The 15,785-nt window shown below is 41.3% G+C and overlaps 3 protein-coding genes across 3 annotated transcripts; all 3 read left to right on the top strand.

Annotated features, from left to right (window-relative positions):
* The first annotated feature begins 3,324 nt into the window (after positions 1-3,324).
* On the top strand, positions 3,325-4,351 carry LOC146973000 (lymphocyte function-associated antigen 3-like). The gene has a single exon (XM_085801009.1). It carries the CDS (start codon positions 3,338-3,340, stop codon positions 3,926-3,928), a length of 591 nt encoding a protein of 196 aa, XP_085657135.1. The 5' UTR covers positions 3,325-3,337; the 3' UTR covers positions 3,929-4,351.
* A 991-nt stretch (positions 4,352-5,342) lies between these two features.
* On the top strand, positions 5,343-8,000 carry LOC146972999 (uncharacterized). Its single transcript, XM_085799125.1, has 2 exons — positions 5,343-5,993; positions 7,326-8,000. Exons 1-2 carry the CDS (start codon positions 5,343-5,345, stop codon positions 7,998-8,000), a joined length of 1,326 nt encoding a protein of 441 aa, XP_085655251.1.
* Positions 8,001-9,046: 1,046 nt separating this feature from the next.
* LOC146972998 (uncharacterized) lies at positions 9,047-9,839 on the top strand. Its single transcript, XM_085799124.1, has one exon. It carries the CDS (start codon positions 9,072-9,074, stop codon positions 9,837-9,839), a length of 768 nt encoding a protein of 255 aa, XP_085655250.1. The 5' UTR covers positions 9,047-9,071.
* Positions 9,840-15,785: the final 5,946 nt, after the last annotated feature.

Genomic DNA, 15,785 nt, shown 5'->3' with positions numbered 1-15,785 from the left:
GAGACCCACAGGTCCGACAGTGCAGGGCTGTCCCTCTCTGAAGCTGAGGAGAGGTCGGCTCAGTCTTCACAGACAGTCCACAAAGAATTTCTTATCATATCCTCGTCTGTTTGCTCCGGGAGACGGAGTTGTTTTTCTTTTTTCTTTTTTTGACCCAGCCTGTAGTCCGGAAAATATGGTACATGTATTGTCTGTTGTACAGTGATCTGCAGTCTAAGAACCTCGATGTATCACATGACTGATGTGGAGCAACAGATACAGAACATTTTAGTGGTACAAAGATGAGAACCTCAGATCTTCTGATCTGTGGACATGGAGGGTCTGTGTATATATATATAAATATATACTGTATACTATGTGCACCCTCCTGTTGTACTGTGTCAGTCAGCCTCCTGTGGACTCCAAGTTCCTGTAAGTTCTTGTTTTTATTGGATATTTTGTCTCCATTCGCTTTGGGTTCTTTGGAGACCCCTTTGAGTTCCTTTGGTGTGTTTTGTCCGTGATTTAGATCCAACGATTTTTAACGTCTCGTTTTCCTGCCGCCACACAAACAGCTGGTGAATGTCGGTGAACTAAGTAGGCTACTGTGATGTTTAGCTGCAGTTGCTGTTGCCACTTTGGGTTTTTTTATGTCATGTAATGTAATAAAAAAGTTAGACCTGTTGCAGGATGTTTCTGTGGTTTATCAACAGTTTATACACACCTATACAGACACCTTTGAGTTCCTTTTGTGTGTTTTGTCCGTGACTTAGATCCAACAACTGTTTTTATTGATACATACTTTGTTTTTTTGTTCAGAGACTTTTGCATTTGCCTCTTTTTCATAATAAATGATCTTTGGTATCCGTCCCCATGTGTTTTTGTGTCTGCATTTGTGTTCAGTCCCTCCCCGTTCAAACAATCACACATCACAGTGTGTAATATATAGAAGATAACTGTATCTGTGGCTCCTGTAAACTGGGATGTTGTCTATTTATGCTGACGACAGTAAACGCTGGAGAAGAAACACAAACACACATTCAAGTATTTTTATTTCTTCCCTAAAAATTGATTTTTTATATATTTTTATTTTATGACATTTTTCACGTCTATAATGCCCCTTAACATCAAAGAGATTCAGTGTCAAAATTATAATAAAGGCAAAAGTCTGTATGTTCAAATAATTTGCAGCAACTTTTAAAGTCTGACGAACAATTTCTTTTTCATTTCATTTCTACAGCTTCTAGATGGATGCACCTGATACAGAATAGTTTTAACGGTACAAAGATGGTGTTAGAATTGAGCTGGGAGGTGTTGGGACAGGAAGGAACTGCTGCGCCACAAAACATCCTCAGAGCACAAACAGAGTTGAGAGCAGCTGAAACGTGGACAATATTTAACTGATTTGGTTCTGATCTGTAAACATGGAGCGACCAGGTGTATCTTCGTGGTTTCCTTTCTTGGTATTTGCGGTGCTGCGCTCCGCCGCGGCCCAGAATGAACCGGTTTACACGGCGGTAAACGGCACGATCAACCTGAAGCCGGACTCCTCTGGTCCTTTCATGAACATCCGGTGGAAACATAACGGTGACCTGGTGGTAGAATGGGTGAACAATGATCTGGATTATTACGGCATGTTTGTCGGTCGCACGACACTGGACACAACCACAGGAGGTCTGATGATTAAGCTTCGTCTTGAAGGTCTTGGTAGTGTGGACATTCTTGGGTGGATACTTCATTGGCCGAAAACGAGAGATGAAACGGATGTGTCCTCATCAGGACAGAGAGAAGAAGGTAAAATATGAAAGACCATGTACAGTACATGTATTATAATATACACAAGAGCCGTGTCAATAGTTAGTGATAGCTGCGGTGGAAAGAGGAGGTTTAGAACAAACCTGGACAAAGAGAAAGAAGAAAGACCATGATTCCATGTATTGTCTGTTGTACAGTGATCTGCAGTCTAAGAACCTGGATGTGTCAACAAAAGGACTGATGAGCATGACTCTCCCCAAACATGACACAATGCTCGAATAAAAAGTTCAAGCATTTGTTATTATTGGTGTAGCTTTTGCCTCTGATGTTTTATATGCAGTGGTTTTGTACAGTGTTAACACCCGTACATCACAGTGTAATATATGGATCAACTGTATTAGGAGTGTATCTGTGGCTCCTGTAAACTGGGGTAAAGCTGTACCCCTGAAAGCTGGAGAAGAAACTAAAACCGCTGCTTCTTCTTCAAAGATTTAAATCTCTTTCGATGTGGGGCAAGAATGTCCCAACATGGAAACTAAAGGCTCCATGGGAAAGAGGAAGAGCATTTGAAGAACTGAGAGAAGAACTCCCAAAGATTCTTGTTACTAAGAGTAACAAGGGGAAGGAACTGCTGCACCACAAAACTGACAGCTGAGTAGAATCAGAGTTCAGAGCAGCTGAGACGTGGACGATATTTCATCGATCTTGTTCTGATCTGTAAACATGGAGCGACCGGTTGTGTTTTCATGAGCCGTGTTTCCACTGCAGGAACTTTGGGGTAATTTTACGGGGCCAGCCCCGTTGGTGCGTGTTTCCACTGCAGGAACCTCCCCCACAGGGCCATTTACAGGAACTTTTACGGGGGCCAACGGAGTACCTACTCCAGGGTAGGTACTCCGTTCGGCCCTGAAAAGCTCCTGGGTGGGGCTCGAGGTTAACCCGGCGCTGATTGGCTAAAGCTAGAGCAGGCTCTGACGCTACCAGAAAGCACCAAAACAACCAACCGGCATTTTTAAAAGGGGGAGCAGAAGGGGAGCATTAGCCTAGCAGACACCGCTGTAAACAACAAGAAAACAGCAGGAAGATGTACACAAATGGGCCGACGGTGAGGTGCAGACATTGATTGCAGTCTACAGCACCGAGGAGATTCAGAGGGGGTTTGAGTCATCGCGGCGAAATGAAAACATCAGCGCACCTCGACACACTGGGGATCCATCACGCCGCAAAACAATGCCGTGAAAAGTAAAAAAAAAAAAAAAAAAAAAACTCAAGCAGGATTACAATCAACCGCCATGTGCACAAACACACAAACCAGAAACGCGGCTACCGCCTCAGCTCCTTCCATCCTTCTCCGTTGTTGTTATGATTTTTGTGCATGTGCTTGTGACCTGCCTGGGTGACGTCACGGTCGAAACTGTCGCAAGTACGGCGATTAAGCGGCGATCGAAACTTATGACGTCGCCGCGGGGTCCGACTCTGCAGTGGAAACACGACCACTGAGAGGGCCGAGTGAGAGGACGGTTCCTGTAGAAGTTCCTACCCCCTCCCTTTACCAGGAACACCTGCAGTGGAAACACGGCTATAGTTTCCTTTCCTGCTGTTCATGTGGCTGAAGTCCGCCTCAGCCCAGAATGAACCGGTGTATGTGAAGCTTGGTGGCACCATCAACCTGAAGCCTGAGTCCTCTGGTCCTTTCAACAACATCCTGTGGAAACATAACCGTAACCTAGTGGCTGAATGGGTGAACAATGAACTGGATTATTACGGTATGTTTAATGGACGCACGACCCTGAACACAACCACTGGACATCTGGAAATTGAAAACACAAATGAGGCCTTCTTGGGGCTGTACACGGTGGAGATCAACAGTCAGCCCCAGACTAAAGGCTACGAGGTGAAGCTCATCAAGGAGGTTACCAAGCCTAAGGTGGTCGTGAAACCACTGGCCTGTCTCCTTGAACAGGTGACCAGCACACTGGTCTGTCTTCATGATGAGACCTCTGCACTTGGACCACTCACCTACAGCTGGAGGGAGGACGATGGAGACTGGAGACAAGGAGACAAGGAAATGCGCATTGTCAATGATGTGAAGACTCAAGGGATTGAAAATTTCAGCTGTCGGGTGAAGAATCCAGACAGTGAGGCAGAGAGTGACCCCCACTACAATCCATTCTTCATAGATAAACTGATCTAGCCCAGGTTTTTTTTTAGAGATGTCATTCTTGGGACTTGGGTGTGGATACTTTATGTGGTGAAAATGAGAGATCCTCAAGAAACTGATGTGTCCTCGTCAGGACAGAGAGAAGAAGGTAAAATATTAAAGAGAATGTACAATATAGTATGTATAACATGTTAAAGGAAGAGCCTTGACAATAGTTAGTGATAGCTGCAGTGGAAAGAGGAGGTTTAGAATAAACCTGGACAAAGAGAGAGAAGAAAGACCATGATTCCATGTATTGTCTGTTGTACAGTGATCTGCAGTCTAAGAACCTGGATGTGTCACTCACAGCACTGATGAATATGATCCATGTTTGTTGTTGACGATTGACTTTTGTTGGTTGTTTGTTCACAGACATTTTGCATTTGCCTCTTTTTCACAATAAATGACCTTTGTTATCCTTCACCTTGTGTTTTTGTGTGTCTGCATTTGGGTTCAGTTCCTCCCCAAACACAACATAACATTAAAATATATAATATAATTGATATTATTGTTGTAACCAAGATTCTTGGTACAGAGGCAGATTTCAGCAACACGAAAACCATTAAAATACAACTGGACCCTCCATGACCAGAGATCAGAACAGGATTGATGAAATATCTTCCTTTGTATCCGTGAGAAACTGCTCTGCGGTGGTCTGTGGTGCAACCGTTCCTTCCTGTGCTGACACTAAGACTATCAGAAAGACGATCAGAGAAAGGGGGAAGTTTTCCCCTTCAAGTTAGAGCGACAACCTCACACAGATAAAAGTCAACTCTGTTCCTCCGTCCTGTTGGGTTTTCTTCTTCTTTCTGTGTCCATCGCTGGTTTGGTCATTTCTGCCAACACACACACATAGATTGTTTCACAACTGACCAGAAATTTCTGAAATTGTTGACAGCTGACTCAGTAACACCCATTGACATCAAAGCGTTCCTGTAGTAAAATGACCAGCGTGATGAGGAAACATAAGCAAATAAGTATCATAACTATCAGCACAAGTCTGTATGTTCAAACAATTTGCAGCAACTTTTAAAGTCTGACAAACAATTTATTTCATTTTTGTTTCATTTCTACAGCTTATAGACCGATTTATTTTATACAGAGTAGTTTTAATGGTAAAGATGCTGTTAGAGTTAAGGTGGGAGGTGTCAGTTTAAGTGAATGTACTCTTTATCAATACCTTTTATCATTAATGTTGTACTTTTGTGCTGGAACCTGAGTACAAAGTTTGTTCTGTCATGTGTAACATGAATTGGAATAACAATAAATTAATAAATAAATGAACCTTTAACCTTGTGTCAGTAAAGGAAGTAACTGCTGCACCACAAAACCTCCTCTGAGCAGAATCAGAGTTCAGAGCAGCTGAGACGTGGACGATATTTCATCGATCTTGTTCTGATCTGTAAACATGGAGCGACCGCTTGTGTTTTCATGGTTTCCTTTCCTGCTGTTCATGTGGCTGAAGTCCACCTCGGCCCTGAATGAACCGGTGTATGTGAAGCTTGGTGGCACCATCAACCTGAAGCCTGAGTCCTCCGGCCCGTTCATCGACATCTTGTGGAAACATAACGGTGACCTGGTGGCTGAATGGGTGAACAATGAACTGGATTATTACGGTATGTTTAAAGATCGCACAACACTGGACACAACCACAGGAGGTCTGATGATTAAAAACATTGACGAGTCCTTCACAGGGCTGTACACGGTGGAGCTCAACAGTCAGGTCCAGTCTAAAGTCTACATGGTGGAGTTCATCAAGGAGGTTAACAAGCCTGATGTGGGCGTGAGACCACTGGCCTGTTCTCCTGAAAAGGAGAACTGCAAACTGGTCTGTCTTCATGATGAGACCTCTGCATTTGGACCACTCACCTACAGCTGGAAGGAGGACGATGGAGACTGGAGACAAGGAAGCAAGGAAATGCCCATCAACAATGATGTGAAGACTCAAGGGATTAAAACCTTCAGCTGTCGGGTGAAGAATCCAGTCAGTGAGGCAGAGAGTGACCCCCACAAGAATCTATTCTTCATTGAACAATCTAGTCCAAGTTCTTTTAGTGATGTCATTTTTAGGACTTTGGTGTGGATACTTAACAGTAGTGAAAACGAGAGATTGTCAGGAAACTGACGTGTCCTCGTCAGGACAGAGAGAAGAAGGTGAAATATGAAACAGAATGTACAATATATTTATAACATGTTAAAGGAAGAGCCTTGACAATAGTTAGTGATAGCTGCAGTGGAAAGAGGAGGTTTAGAATAAACCTGGACAACGAGAAAGAAGAAAGACCATGATTCCATGTATTGTCTGTTGTACAGTGATCTGCAGTCTAAGAACCTGGATGTGTCACTCACAGCACTGATGAACATGATCCATGTTTGTTGTTGACGATTGACTTTTGTTGGTTGTTTGTTCACAGACATTTTGCATTTGCCTCTTTTTCACAATAAACAACCTTTGTTATCCTTCACCTTGTGTTTTTTGTGTGTCTGCATTTGGGTTCAGTCCCTCCCCAAACACGACAGAACGTTCAAATATATAATTATTTAATATTATTGTTGTAAATACTTCCTCTGATGTTTTATATGCAGTGGTTTTGTACAGTGTAAACAACGCTACATCACAGTCAGGCACGTGCACACATAGGGCCCAAAGGGTGCTTGAGCCCCTGCCCTTTTTGCCTCGTATGAAAAAGTGCCCTTTTTATGTTTGTTTTTTTTTCTCCAATAAATACATACATTCCTGTTGTGCATGGGGATGTAAACAACGGCGCGGTAAAAATACCACGGTTATCTATTGTACACGTTCCCTTGTAATAAACACAATATTGTGTACTGTATGTACGTTAATATGTGTGTGTCCGTGTGTCCGCTGCTGCTCCGCTCTGTCTCTCACTGAGGGGCAGGGCTGCCCCGTGGTGCGCACTCCCTCACATGCACGGTCAGAGAGAGAGAGAGATACGAGCTGCCGCCTCATCGATAACTCTGTGTGTTGCACATAGATGAGATGTGACAGTGGAGCGACTTCAACCTTGTGAGTTATAAATCCACCAATATCACTTCCTTCTCGGTTCTGACAAGTCACCGTCCACTTATTCAACTACTACGAGTCAGTGCTGGGACCTGACTGCAAAGTTTGTTCTGTCATGTGCAACATTAAATGTAATGACAATAAATTAATAAATAAATGAACCTTGAACCTTGTGTCAGTAAAGGAAGTAACTGCTGCACCATAAAACCAAGCAGAGTTCAGAGCAGCTGAGACGTGGACGATATTTCATCGATCTTGTTCTGATCTGTAAACATGGAGCGACCGGTTGTGTTTTCATGGTTTCCTTTCCTGCTGTTCATGTGGCTGAAGTCCACCTCGGCCCTGAATGAACCGGTGTATGTGAAGCTTGGTGGCACCATCAACCTGAAGCCTGAGTCCTCTGGTCCTTTCAACAACATCCTGTGGAAACATAAAGGACGCCTGGTGGCTGTATGGTGGAACAATGACCTGGATTATTACGGCAAGTTTGTTGGTCGCACGACACTGAACACAACCACAGGAGGTCTGGAAATTAAAAACACGACGGAGGCCTTCGCAGGACTGTACTGGGTGGAGATCAACCATCAGGTCCAGTCTAAGGGCTACAAGGTGAAGCTCATGAAGAACGTAACCAAGCCTGAGGTGGACGTGAGACCACTGGCCTGTTCCCCTGAATTTGAGACCTGCAGACTGGTCTGTCTTCATTACGAGACCTCTGGACTTGGACCACTCACCTACAGCTGGAGGGAGGACGATGGAGACTGGAGACAAGGAGACAAGGAAAAGCCCATTGACAATGATGTGAAGACTAAAAGGATTAAAACTTTCACCTGTCGGGTGAAGAATCCAGTCAGTGAGGCAGAAAGTGAGGCCTACGACAATCCATTCTCCTACCCGATCCTAGATGAACCGATCTGGCCCATAGCTATATGGGTTCCCTTGACGGTCTTGGTAGCGATCACAGCCGTCGGACTTAGGCTGGCTTTATGCCTCCGGACCTGGATGAAACTCCTCTTTCCGTACCAAACGCTCTCTCTGTAACTGGCAGTGTGTCATAAATGACAGCGGCACCAACATTAAATGTATGTACCCTCTCACCAACTCACTTATCTACGAAAGTGCCCGTATCCGTTTTTACCGTAGGGTATAAATGGGCCTTTAGTGGATACTTTATGTCATTCATGTTTGTTGTTGACGATTGACTTTTGTTGGTTGTTTGTTCACAGATATTTTGCATTTGCCTCTTTTTCACAATAAATGACCTTTGTTATCCGTCACCTTGTGTTTTTTGTGTGTCTGCATTTGGGTTCAGTTCCTCCCCAAACACGACAGAACGTTCAAATAAAAAGCACAATTATTTGATATTATTGTTGTAAATACTTCCTCTGATGTTTTATATGCAGTGGTTTTGTACAGTGTAAACAACGCTACATCACAGTCAGGCATGTGCACACATAGGGCCCAAAGGGTGCTTGAGCCCCTGCCCTTTTTGCCTCGTATGAAAAAGTGCCCTTTTTATGTTTGTTTTTTTTTCTTCAATAAATACATACATTCCTGTTGTGCATGGGGATGTAAAAATGCCACATTTATCTACCATACATGTTCCCTTGTAATATACACAATATTGTGTACTGTATGTACGTTAATATGTGTGTGTGTGTGTGTGTGTGTGTGTCCACTGCTGCTCCGCTCCGTCTCTCACTGAGGGTGCGGGGCTGCCCCCGTGGTGCGCACTCCCTCACATGCACGGTCAGAGAGAGAGAGAGATACGAGCTGCCGCCTCATCGATAACTCTGTGTGTTGCACATAGATGAGATGTGACAGTGGAGCGACTTCAACCTTGTGAGTTATAAATCCACCAATATCACTTCCTTCTCGGTTCTGACAAGTCACCGTCCACTTATTCAACTAATACGAGTCAGTGCTGGGACCTGACTGCAAAGTTTGTTCTGTCATGTGCAACATTAAATGTAATGACAATAAATTAATAAATAAATGAACCTTGAACCTTGTGTCAGTAAAGGAAGTAACTGCTGCACCATAAAACCAAGCAGAGTTCAGAGCAGCAGAGACGTGGACGATATTTCATCGATCTTGTTCTGATCTGTAAACATGGAGCGACCGCTTGTGTTTTCATGGTTTCCTTTCCTGCTGTTCATGTGGCTGAAGTCCACCTCGGCCCTGAATGAACCGGTGTATGTGAAGCTTGGTGGCACCATCAACCTGAAGCCTGACTCCTCTGGTCCTTTCAACAACATCCTGTGGAAACATAAAGGACGCCTGGTGGTAGAATGGGTGAACAATGACCTGGATTATTACGGCAAGTTTGTTGGTCGCACAGCACTGGACACAGCCACAGGAGGTCTGGAAATTAAAAACACGACGGAGGCCTTCGCAGGACTGTACTGGGTGGAGATCAACCATCAGGTCCAGTCTAAGGGCTACAAGGTGAAGCTCATGAAGAACGTAACCAAGCCTGAGGTGGACGTGAAACCACTGGCCTGTTCCCCTGAATTTGAGACCTGCAGACTGGTCTGTCTTCATTACGAGACCTCTGGAGTTGGACCACTCACCTACAGCTGGAGGGAGGACGATGGAGACTGGAGACAAGGAGACAAGGAAAAGTCCATTGACAATGATGTGAAGACTAAAGGGATTAAAACTTTCACCTGTCGGGTGAAGAATCCAGTCAGTGAGGCAGAAAGTGAGGCCTACGACAATCCATTCTCCTACCCGATCCTAGATGAACCAATCTGGCCCACAGCTATATGGGTTCCCTTGATGATCTTGGTAGCGATCACAGCCGTCGGACTTAGGCTGGCTTTATGCCTCCGGACCTGGATGAAACTCCTCTTTCCGTACCAAACGCTCTCTCTGTAACTGGCAGTGTGTCATAAATGACAGCGGCACCAACATTAAATGTATGTACCCTCTCACCAACTCACTTATCTACGAAAGTGCCCGTATCCGTTTTTACCGTAGGGTATAAATGGGCCTTTAGTGGATACTTTATGTCATTCATGTTTGTTGTTGACGATTGACTTTTGTTGGTTGTTTGTTCACAGACATTTTGCATTTGCCTCTTTTTCACAATAAATGACCTTTGTTATCCTTCACCTTGTGTTTTTTGTGTGTCTGCATTTGGGTTCAGTTCCTCCCAAAACACGACAGAATGTTCAAATAAAAAGCACAATTATTAGGGCCACGGGCAATCGCACCGGGCACTGGTCCCAACAGCTATGAAATAGCTGCAGGGACCACACAATATCCAATAACAGTAGTGCCCGGGCTTCGCCCGGGCACTACTGTTATTGTGTGGATTTTTTCCTAGTTAGTGTGAATGCTGGAAGCATTCACACTATTGTTATTCAGTTCGGCCATTTTCTTTATACTTATTATTAGTGTGACTGCTGAAGCAGTCACACTATTGTTCTTCTGTTTGGCCATTTTCTTCCGCCTTTTTACGGTCTTCTTCTAGTCCTTCATACTTTGTGCTATTTCAACAATTCATATATCAAAACGTGCAGCTTTTTTTGAACTTTATCGGCATTACTTTTCTCTTTTTAACTATTTATACTTTTTAGAATATTTAACTTTTTCACAAAAAATCTCACATTCATCAAAGTCTCAACCTCTCTTCGTGACAACTCCACTGTAGTGTAGGGGTTAGGGTAACTGCCTGCCAACCCTAAGGTCACTAGTTCAAATCCAAGGGAAGAACTCTTGTTATGTTATGTTGAATTCTGCTCTCCTCCCCCGCCTTCAATTGGTTACAGGTGTTTGTTATCTCCTTGATTACTCATACCAGTTTGCAGCACATCATCACATTACAATGAATGACAACAGTCTTGAAAGCAGTGTGCTCTCTGTAGCCGAGTGGCAGAGTAAAGGTTTTGTGATCATATGGTCATGGGTTCGATTCCTGCCTCAGTCTTTTCACTTCATTGCTTGACTTTTGATTCCAATTATTCAGCTGTCATTGGACAGTCTTTGATTCCTCATAGTATAAAGCTCATTGTAACTCAGGTTCTCTGTGGCCATATGGTTAGTGTGTTAGGTGTTGTGCTATTTCAACAATTCAAATATCAAAACGTGCAGCTTTTTTTTTACTTTATCGGCATTACTTTTCTCTTTTTAACTATTTATACTTTTTAAAATATTTAACTTTTTCTGCAAATTAAACTCTAGACAAATTATTTTCTCCAGTTTTGTAGCCACACTTGTCTTTTGGCTAAAATTCTGGTCAAAAATGCAAAGAGACTTAGATAATAATTTAAAATATTTTTTAAATGCAGCCAGGGAGCTCTCTGCTCTCATTCAGCCCAATGCTGAGAGTTCTCCACAACATGCCTATGTCTGTGCTCTCTGTGGCAAAGTGGCAGAGTAAAGGTTTATTGATCATGAGGTCATGGGTTCGACTCCTTACTTTTTTTTTTAAGCAGAAGCCAGTGATCCTCTTATCAAAGGTTTTCTTTACCCCTCACATACTGTCTCTGTCTGTAGCCTAGTGGTTAGCTTGCTGGTCTGGAGACCTGAAGGTTGCCGGTTCAAATCTTGCCTCAACAACAATTACAGTGAATTATTTTCCCAGTTGTCCTCTGTTGACTTCTGATAACTTGCTTCATGTTGAAACTGCTGCTCTCAGCCTGAAATTCACAGAAATTTTCATTCTAAGTGTGCTCTGGCTGCCTAGTGGTTAGCTTGCTGGTCTGGAGACCTGAAGGTTGCTGGTTCAAATCTTGCCTCAACAACAATTATAGTGAATTATTTTCCCAGTTGTCCTCTGTTGACTTCTGATAACTTGCTTCATGTTGAAACTGCTGCTCTCAGCCTGAAATTCACAGAAATTTTCATTCTAAGTCATTCAAGCTTGACTCTCAAGCTTTCTTGATGTTGACAGTGTGCAGATCATTAACAGACAACAGTCTCTGCAACTGTGTGTGCACTGTGGCCTAGAGGCAGAGTGGAAGTCTAATGACCATGAGGTTGTGGGATCAATTCCGACCTTGGTCAAACATTTGTATGGTGATCACTGCTTGCACTATTTGCTAATTCTGCAACAGCGTTCAGTTGCTATCAGCAGTCACACCATTTCCATTCTTGGAAATGCTTTTTCTAGTTATTAGTGTGAATGCTGGAAGCATTCACACTATTGTTATTCAGTTCGGCCATTTTCTTTATACTTATTATTATTATTATTATTATTCTTACTACTTTCACCCTTTTTCAGACATCTTCTACTCCTTCATACTTTGTGCTATTTCAACCATTCATATATCAAAACGTGTGGCTTTTTCAGGACAAGGGTGCTATGACTTTTCTCTTTTATACTATTTATACTTTTTAAAATATTTAACTTTTTCTGCAAATTTTTTCCCATAGGAATGCATTGAAAACGTCTTCAAACTTTTAAAATCTTCTTACTTCTTTGAACCTCTAAAACGTCAGCATACTTTCTCCCACAGACTCCATTTGTCTTTTAAATTGTAGACAAACTTTTAATCTATTCCCGTATGACTCATCTTATTGATATCTTCAACAGTTTTAGATTGTTGGCTGTTTTAAAATCATTAAAATTTTTCACAAAATTCAACTTTATAATGGTTGTGTATTGCGCTTAACGAGCAGGGCTTAGAGTGAGTGACATCATCGTTAGAGTGAGAGGGATCGAAAAAACATTCAGGATTTTTTCTGGATAAATTGCCAGCACGGCCAGAAATTAAACTCTAGACACATGATTTCCTCACCGGTTTGTAGCCACACTTGTCGTGTCTCATTTAATGTGCTCAGAACAGCAGACAGACTTACAGAATTGTCTCAGTGAGCCTAATTGTCCAGCTAGACCCGCTCCAGTGGCTCATCCACTTCAATATAAAAGTAGGAGCTGATTTTTTTAGAAAAACAGAAATGCCCCCCTTTTCTACCTTGCGAGCCTGAGAAAAGTTTTTGCCCTACAAACATTTAATGCACATCAATGTGCTCAGGAAGGTCTCCTCTCCCAGTAGTCATGACCACATTCTAATAAGAGGTACGGTTCTCTTTTTCCGGGCTGTTTTCGGAAGCTGCACAGAGCTCAAATCTCTCTGCTCTGCTCTGCTCTGTGTGCAGTTGGTCCAGCTGTAGCGGCCAGCTCGTTATCATGTCTATACAGGTGCAGCCTGGCCGCTCGTTAAGATGTTTTTAAACACAGCCCCACACAGACACATGATAAACCAGACTGACAGAGGATGTCCACGCACAAACACAGGCATCACACTCACACAGACAGACACACACAGACACTCACACACAGTCACACATGCACACATACACAAACAGACAAACACACAAACACAACACTGTTCCACACAGTAAAATGTAAGCAGTTAGTTGAGTCACCATGGTAACTTCTGAGGGCAGGCTGCCACACAGGTGTAATCAATCAGATCATTAGGGAGAGAGGAGTTCTGTGGCGCTTAACCCTCTATTGCATAGTGTTGCCATATGGCAACAATTACTTTATCTTCATTTTTCTAAAAAGCTATGATATTTTTTTTTGTTTTTTCAGTTAGGTGTGAAAAGGGGGCTTTTACTTTGAAGGACATACAATTTATGAGGTCAAATTACCAAGACATCCTGTTTGCCAGTCCCTTTTGCTCATGGACATCTGCCATGTGAACATCACTGTGCGGGGCTCCCGAAGACCGTCTTTTATTTAGAATTTTGGAAAGTTTTCATCAAATAAAAAATTGAAATCACTATCTGGGGAAAGTAAACTTTATTTTTTTAACATTTAATTCAGTTTTGATGTAATAGTATTTTTGTAATATGCTAAAATACATGTGTTGCCATATGGCAACAGTATGCAAATATGGAAAATTCCTGGTGCATTCAACGCAATTGAGTCCCATTGACTTACATAGCATGAACCTACCCTGAGACTATGTTTACAACCTTTTCTTATATTTTAAAGGTAAAAACATTATATTTTTTAATATTTTGTGATTAAAGGTATTTTGTAACATATTATCTAAATGGACTTGCACTTATATCTTCTAGATAACTGAATGAAATGAAATAAAATGAGTGATTCAATGTACTTCATTGAGACGGGTTGCAGGTTCCAGGTTCTCAGACATTTTAGATAACTGTTGAAATTATACAATGTTTTCATTGTATAAATGTTTGTTTGTTAGTTTTGGTTGAGTATGAGATGGATTTGTTGAGTTTTGCTTTAAATAAAATTAGTTTTTGGTCAAAAATGTTGATTTTATGGGACTTTCCACGATTGCATATTGTTGCCATATGGCAACAATTTACCAACGACCCCCCCTTTACAAAAAATTTAAGATTTTTTTTTAAATATTTCTGTTATTTAGACAATTTTAAGTAATAAAAACATGCAAAACATTTTTTACCATGCCTTAGTAATATTTCATGCAATAGAGGGTTAACAGTTTTACTTTCTGCACATGTACACGCAGACAGAGAGACCGTCAGACTCACACACCCAGACACACACACACACACACACAGGTTTTCAGCTCAAATTCATCAGGCTCTCAATTATTTTATACTTTTGATGTAAACATCTCCCACAATTTATATTTTTCTGATGAATTTAAGTTCAGACGTTTAGTCTTTCCAACTCTATTAATAGTAGTACAATTACAGGTGGAGCCTGGGACATATGATGCAGCTTTTAACATGTGTCCTATCTATCTATCTATCTATCTATCTATCTATCTATCTATCTATCTATCTATCTATCTATCTATCTATCTATCTATCTATCTATCTATCTATCTATCTATCTATCTATCTATACCCCTCCCTATTTTTTAACCCCTCTGTCTCCTTTGTTTGTTTGATTGTTTCTTTCTTTCTTTCTATTCCTTTTCTCTTCCTTTGTTTTTACTCCATTTCTTTCTTTCTTTCTTTCACTCCATTTCTGTCTTTTTACTTCTTTGTTTGTTTGATTCTTTCTTTCTTTCTACTCCTTTTCTCTTCCTTTGTTTTTACTCCATTTCTTTCTTTCTTTCTTTCTTTCTTTCTTTCTTTCTTTCACTCCATTTCTGTCTTTTTACTTCTTTGTTTGTTTGATTCTTTCTTTCTTTCTACTCCTTTTCTCTTCCTTTGTTTTTACTCCATTTCTTTCTTTCTTTCTTTCTTTCTTTCTTTCTTTCTTTCTTTCACTCCATTTCTGTCTTTTTACTTCTTTGTTTGTTTGATTCTTTCTTTCTACTCCTTTTCTCTTCCTTTGTTTTTACTCCATTTCTTTCTTTCTTTCTTTCTTTCTTTCTTTCTTTCTTTCTTTCTGTCCTTTTCTTTTTTCTCTCTTGTTTCAATCTTTCTTTCTTTCTTTCTTTCAACAATTTCTTCAGCTCATTCAGCATTGCTGGAAGCATTCACACCATTTCCATTCTTGGAAATGTTTTTTCTAGTTATTATTATTCTTACTACTTTCACCCTTTTTCAGACATCTTCTACTCCTTCATACTTTGTGCTATTTCAACCATTCATATATCAAAACGTGTGGCTTTTTCAGGACAAGGGTGCTATGACTTTTCTCTTTTATACTATTTATACTTTTTAAAATATTTAACTTTTTCTGCAAATTTTTTCCCATAGGAATGCATTGAAAACGTCTTCAAACTTTTAAAATCTTCTTACTTCTTTGAACCTCTAAAACGTCAGCATACTTTCTCCCACAGACTCCATTTGTCTTTTAAATTGTAGACAAACTTTTAATCTATTCCCGTATGACTCATCTTATTGATATCTTCAACAGTTTTAGATTGTTGGCTGTTTTAAAATCATTAAAATTTTTCACAAAATTCAACTTTA

This window comes from Trachurus japonicus, chromosome 15, assembly GCF_045865225.1.
Source record: "Trachurus japonicus isolate A0001 chromosome 15, Traja_1.0".
NCBI classification, from domain to species: domain Eukaryota; kingdom Metazoa; phylum Chordata; class Actinopteri; order Carangiformes; family Carangidae; genus Trachurus; species Trachurus japonicus.
Note: the sequence above shows the minus strand (reverse complement) of the source record. Positions and strands in the feature narration are given on the sequence as shown.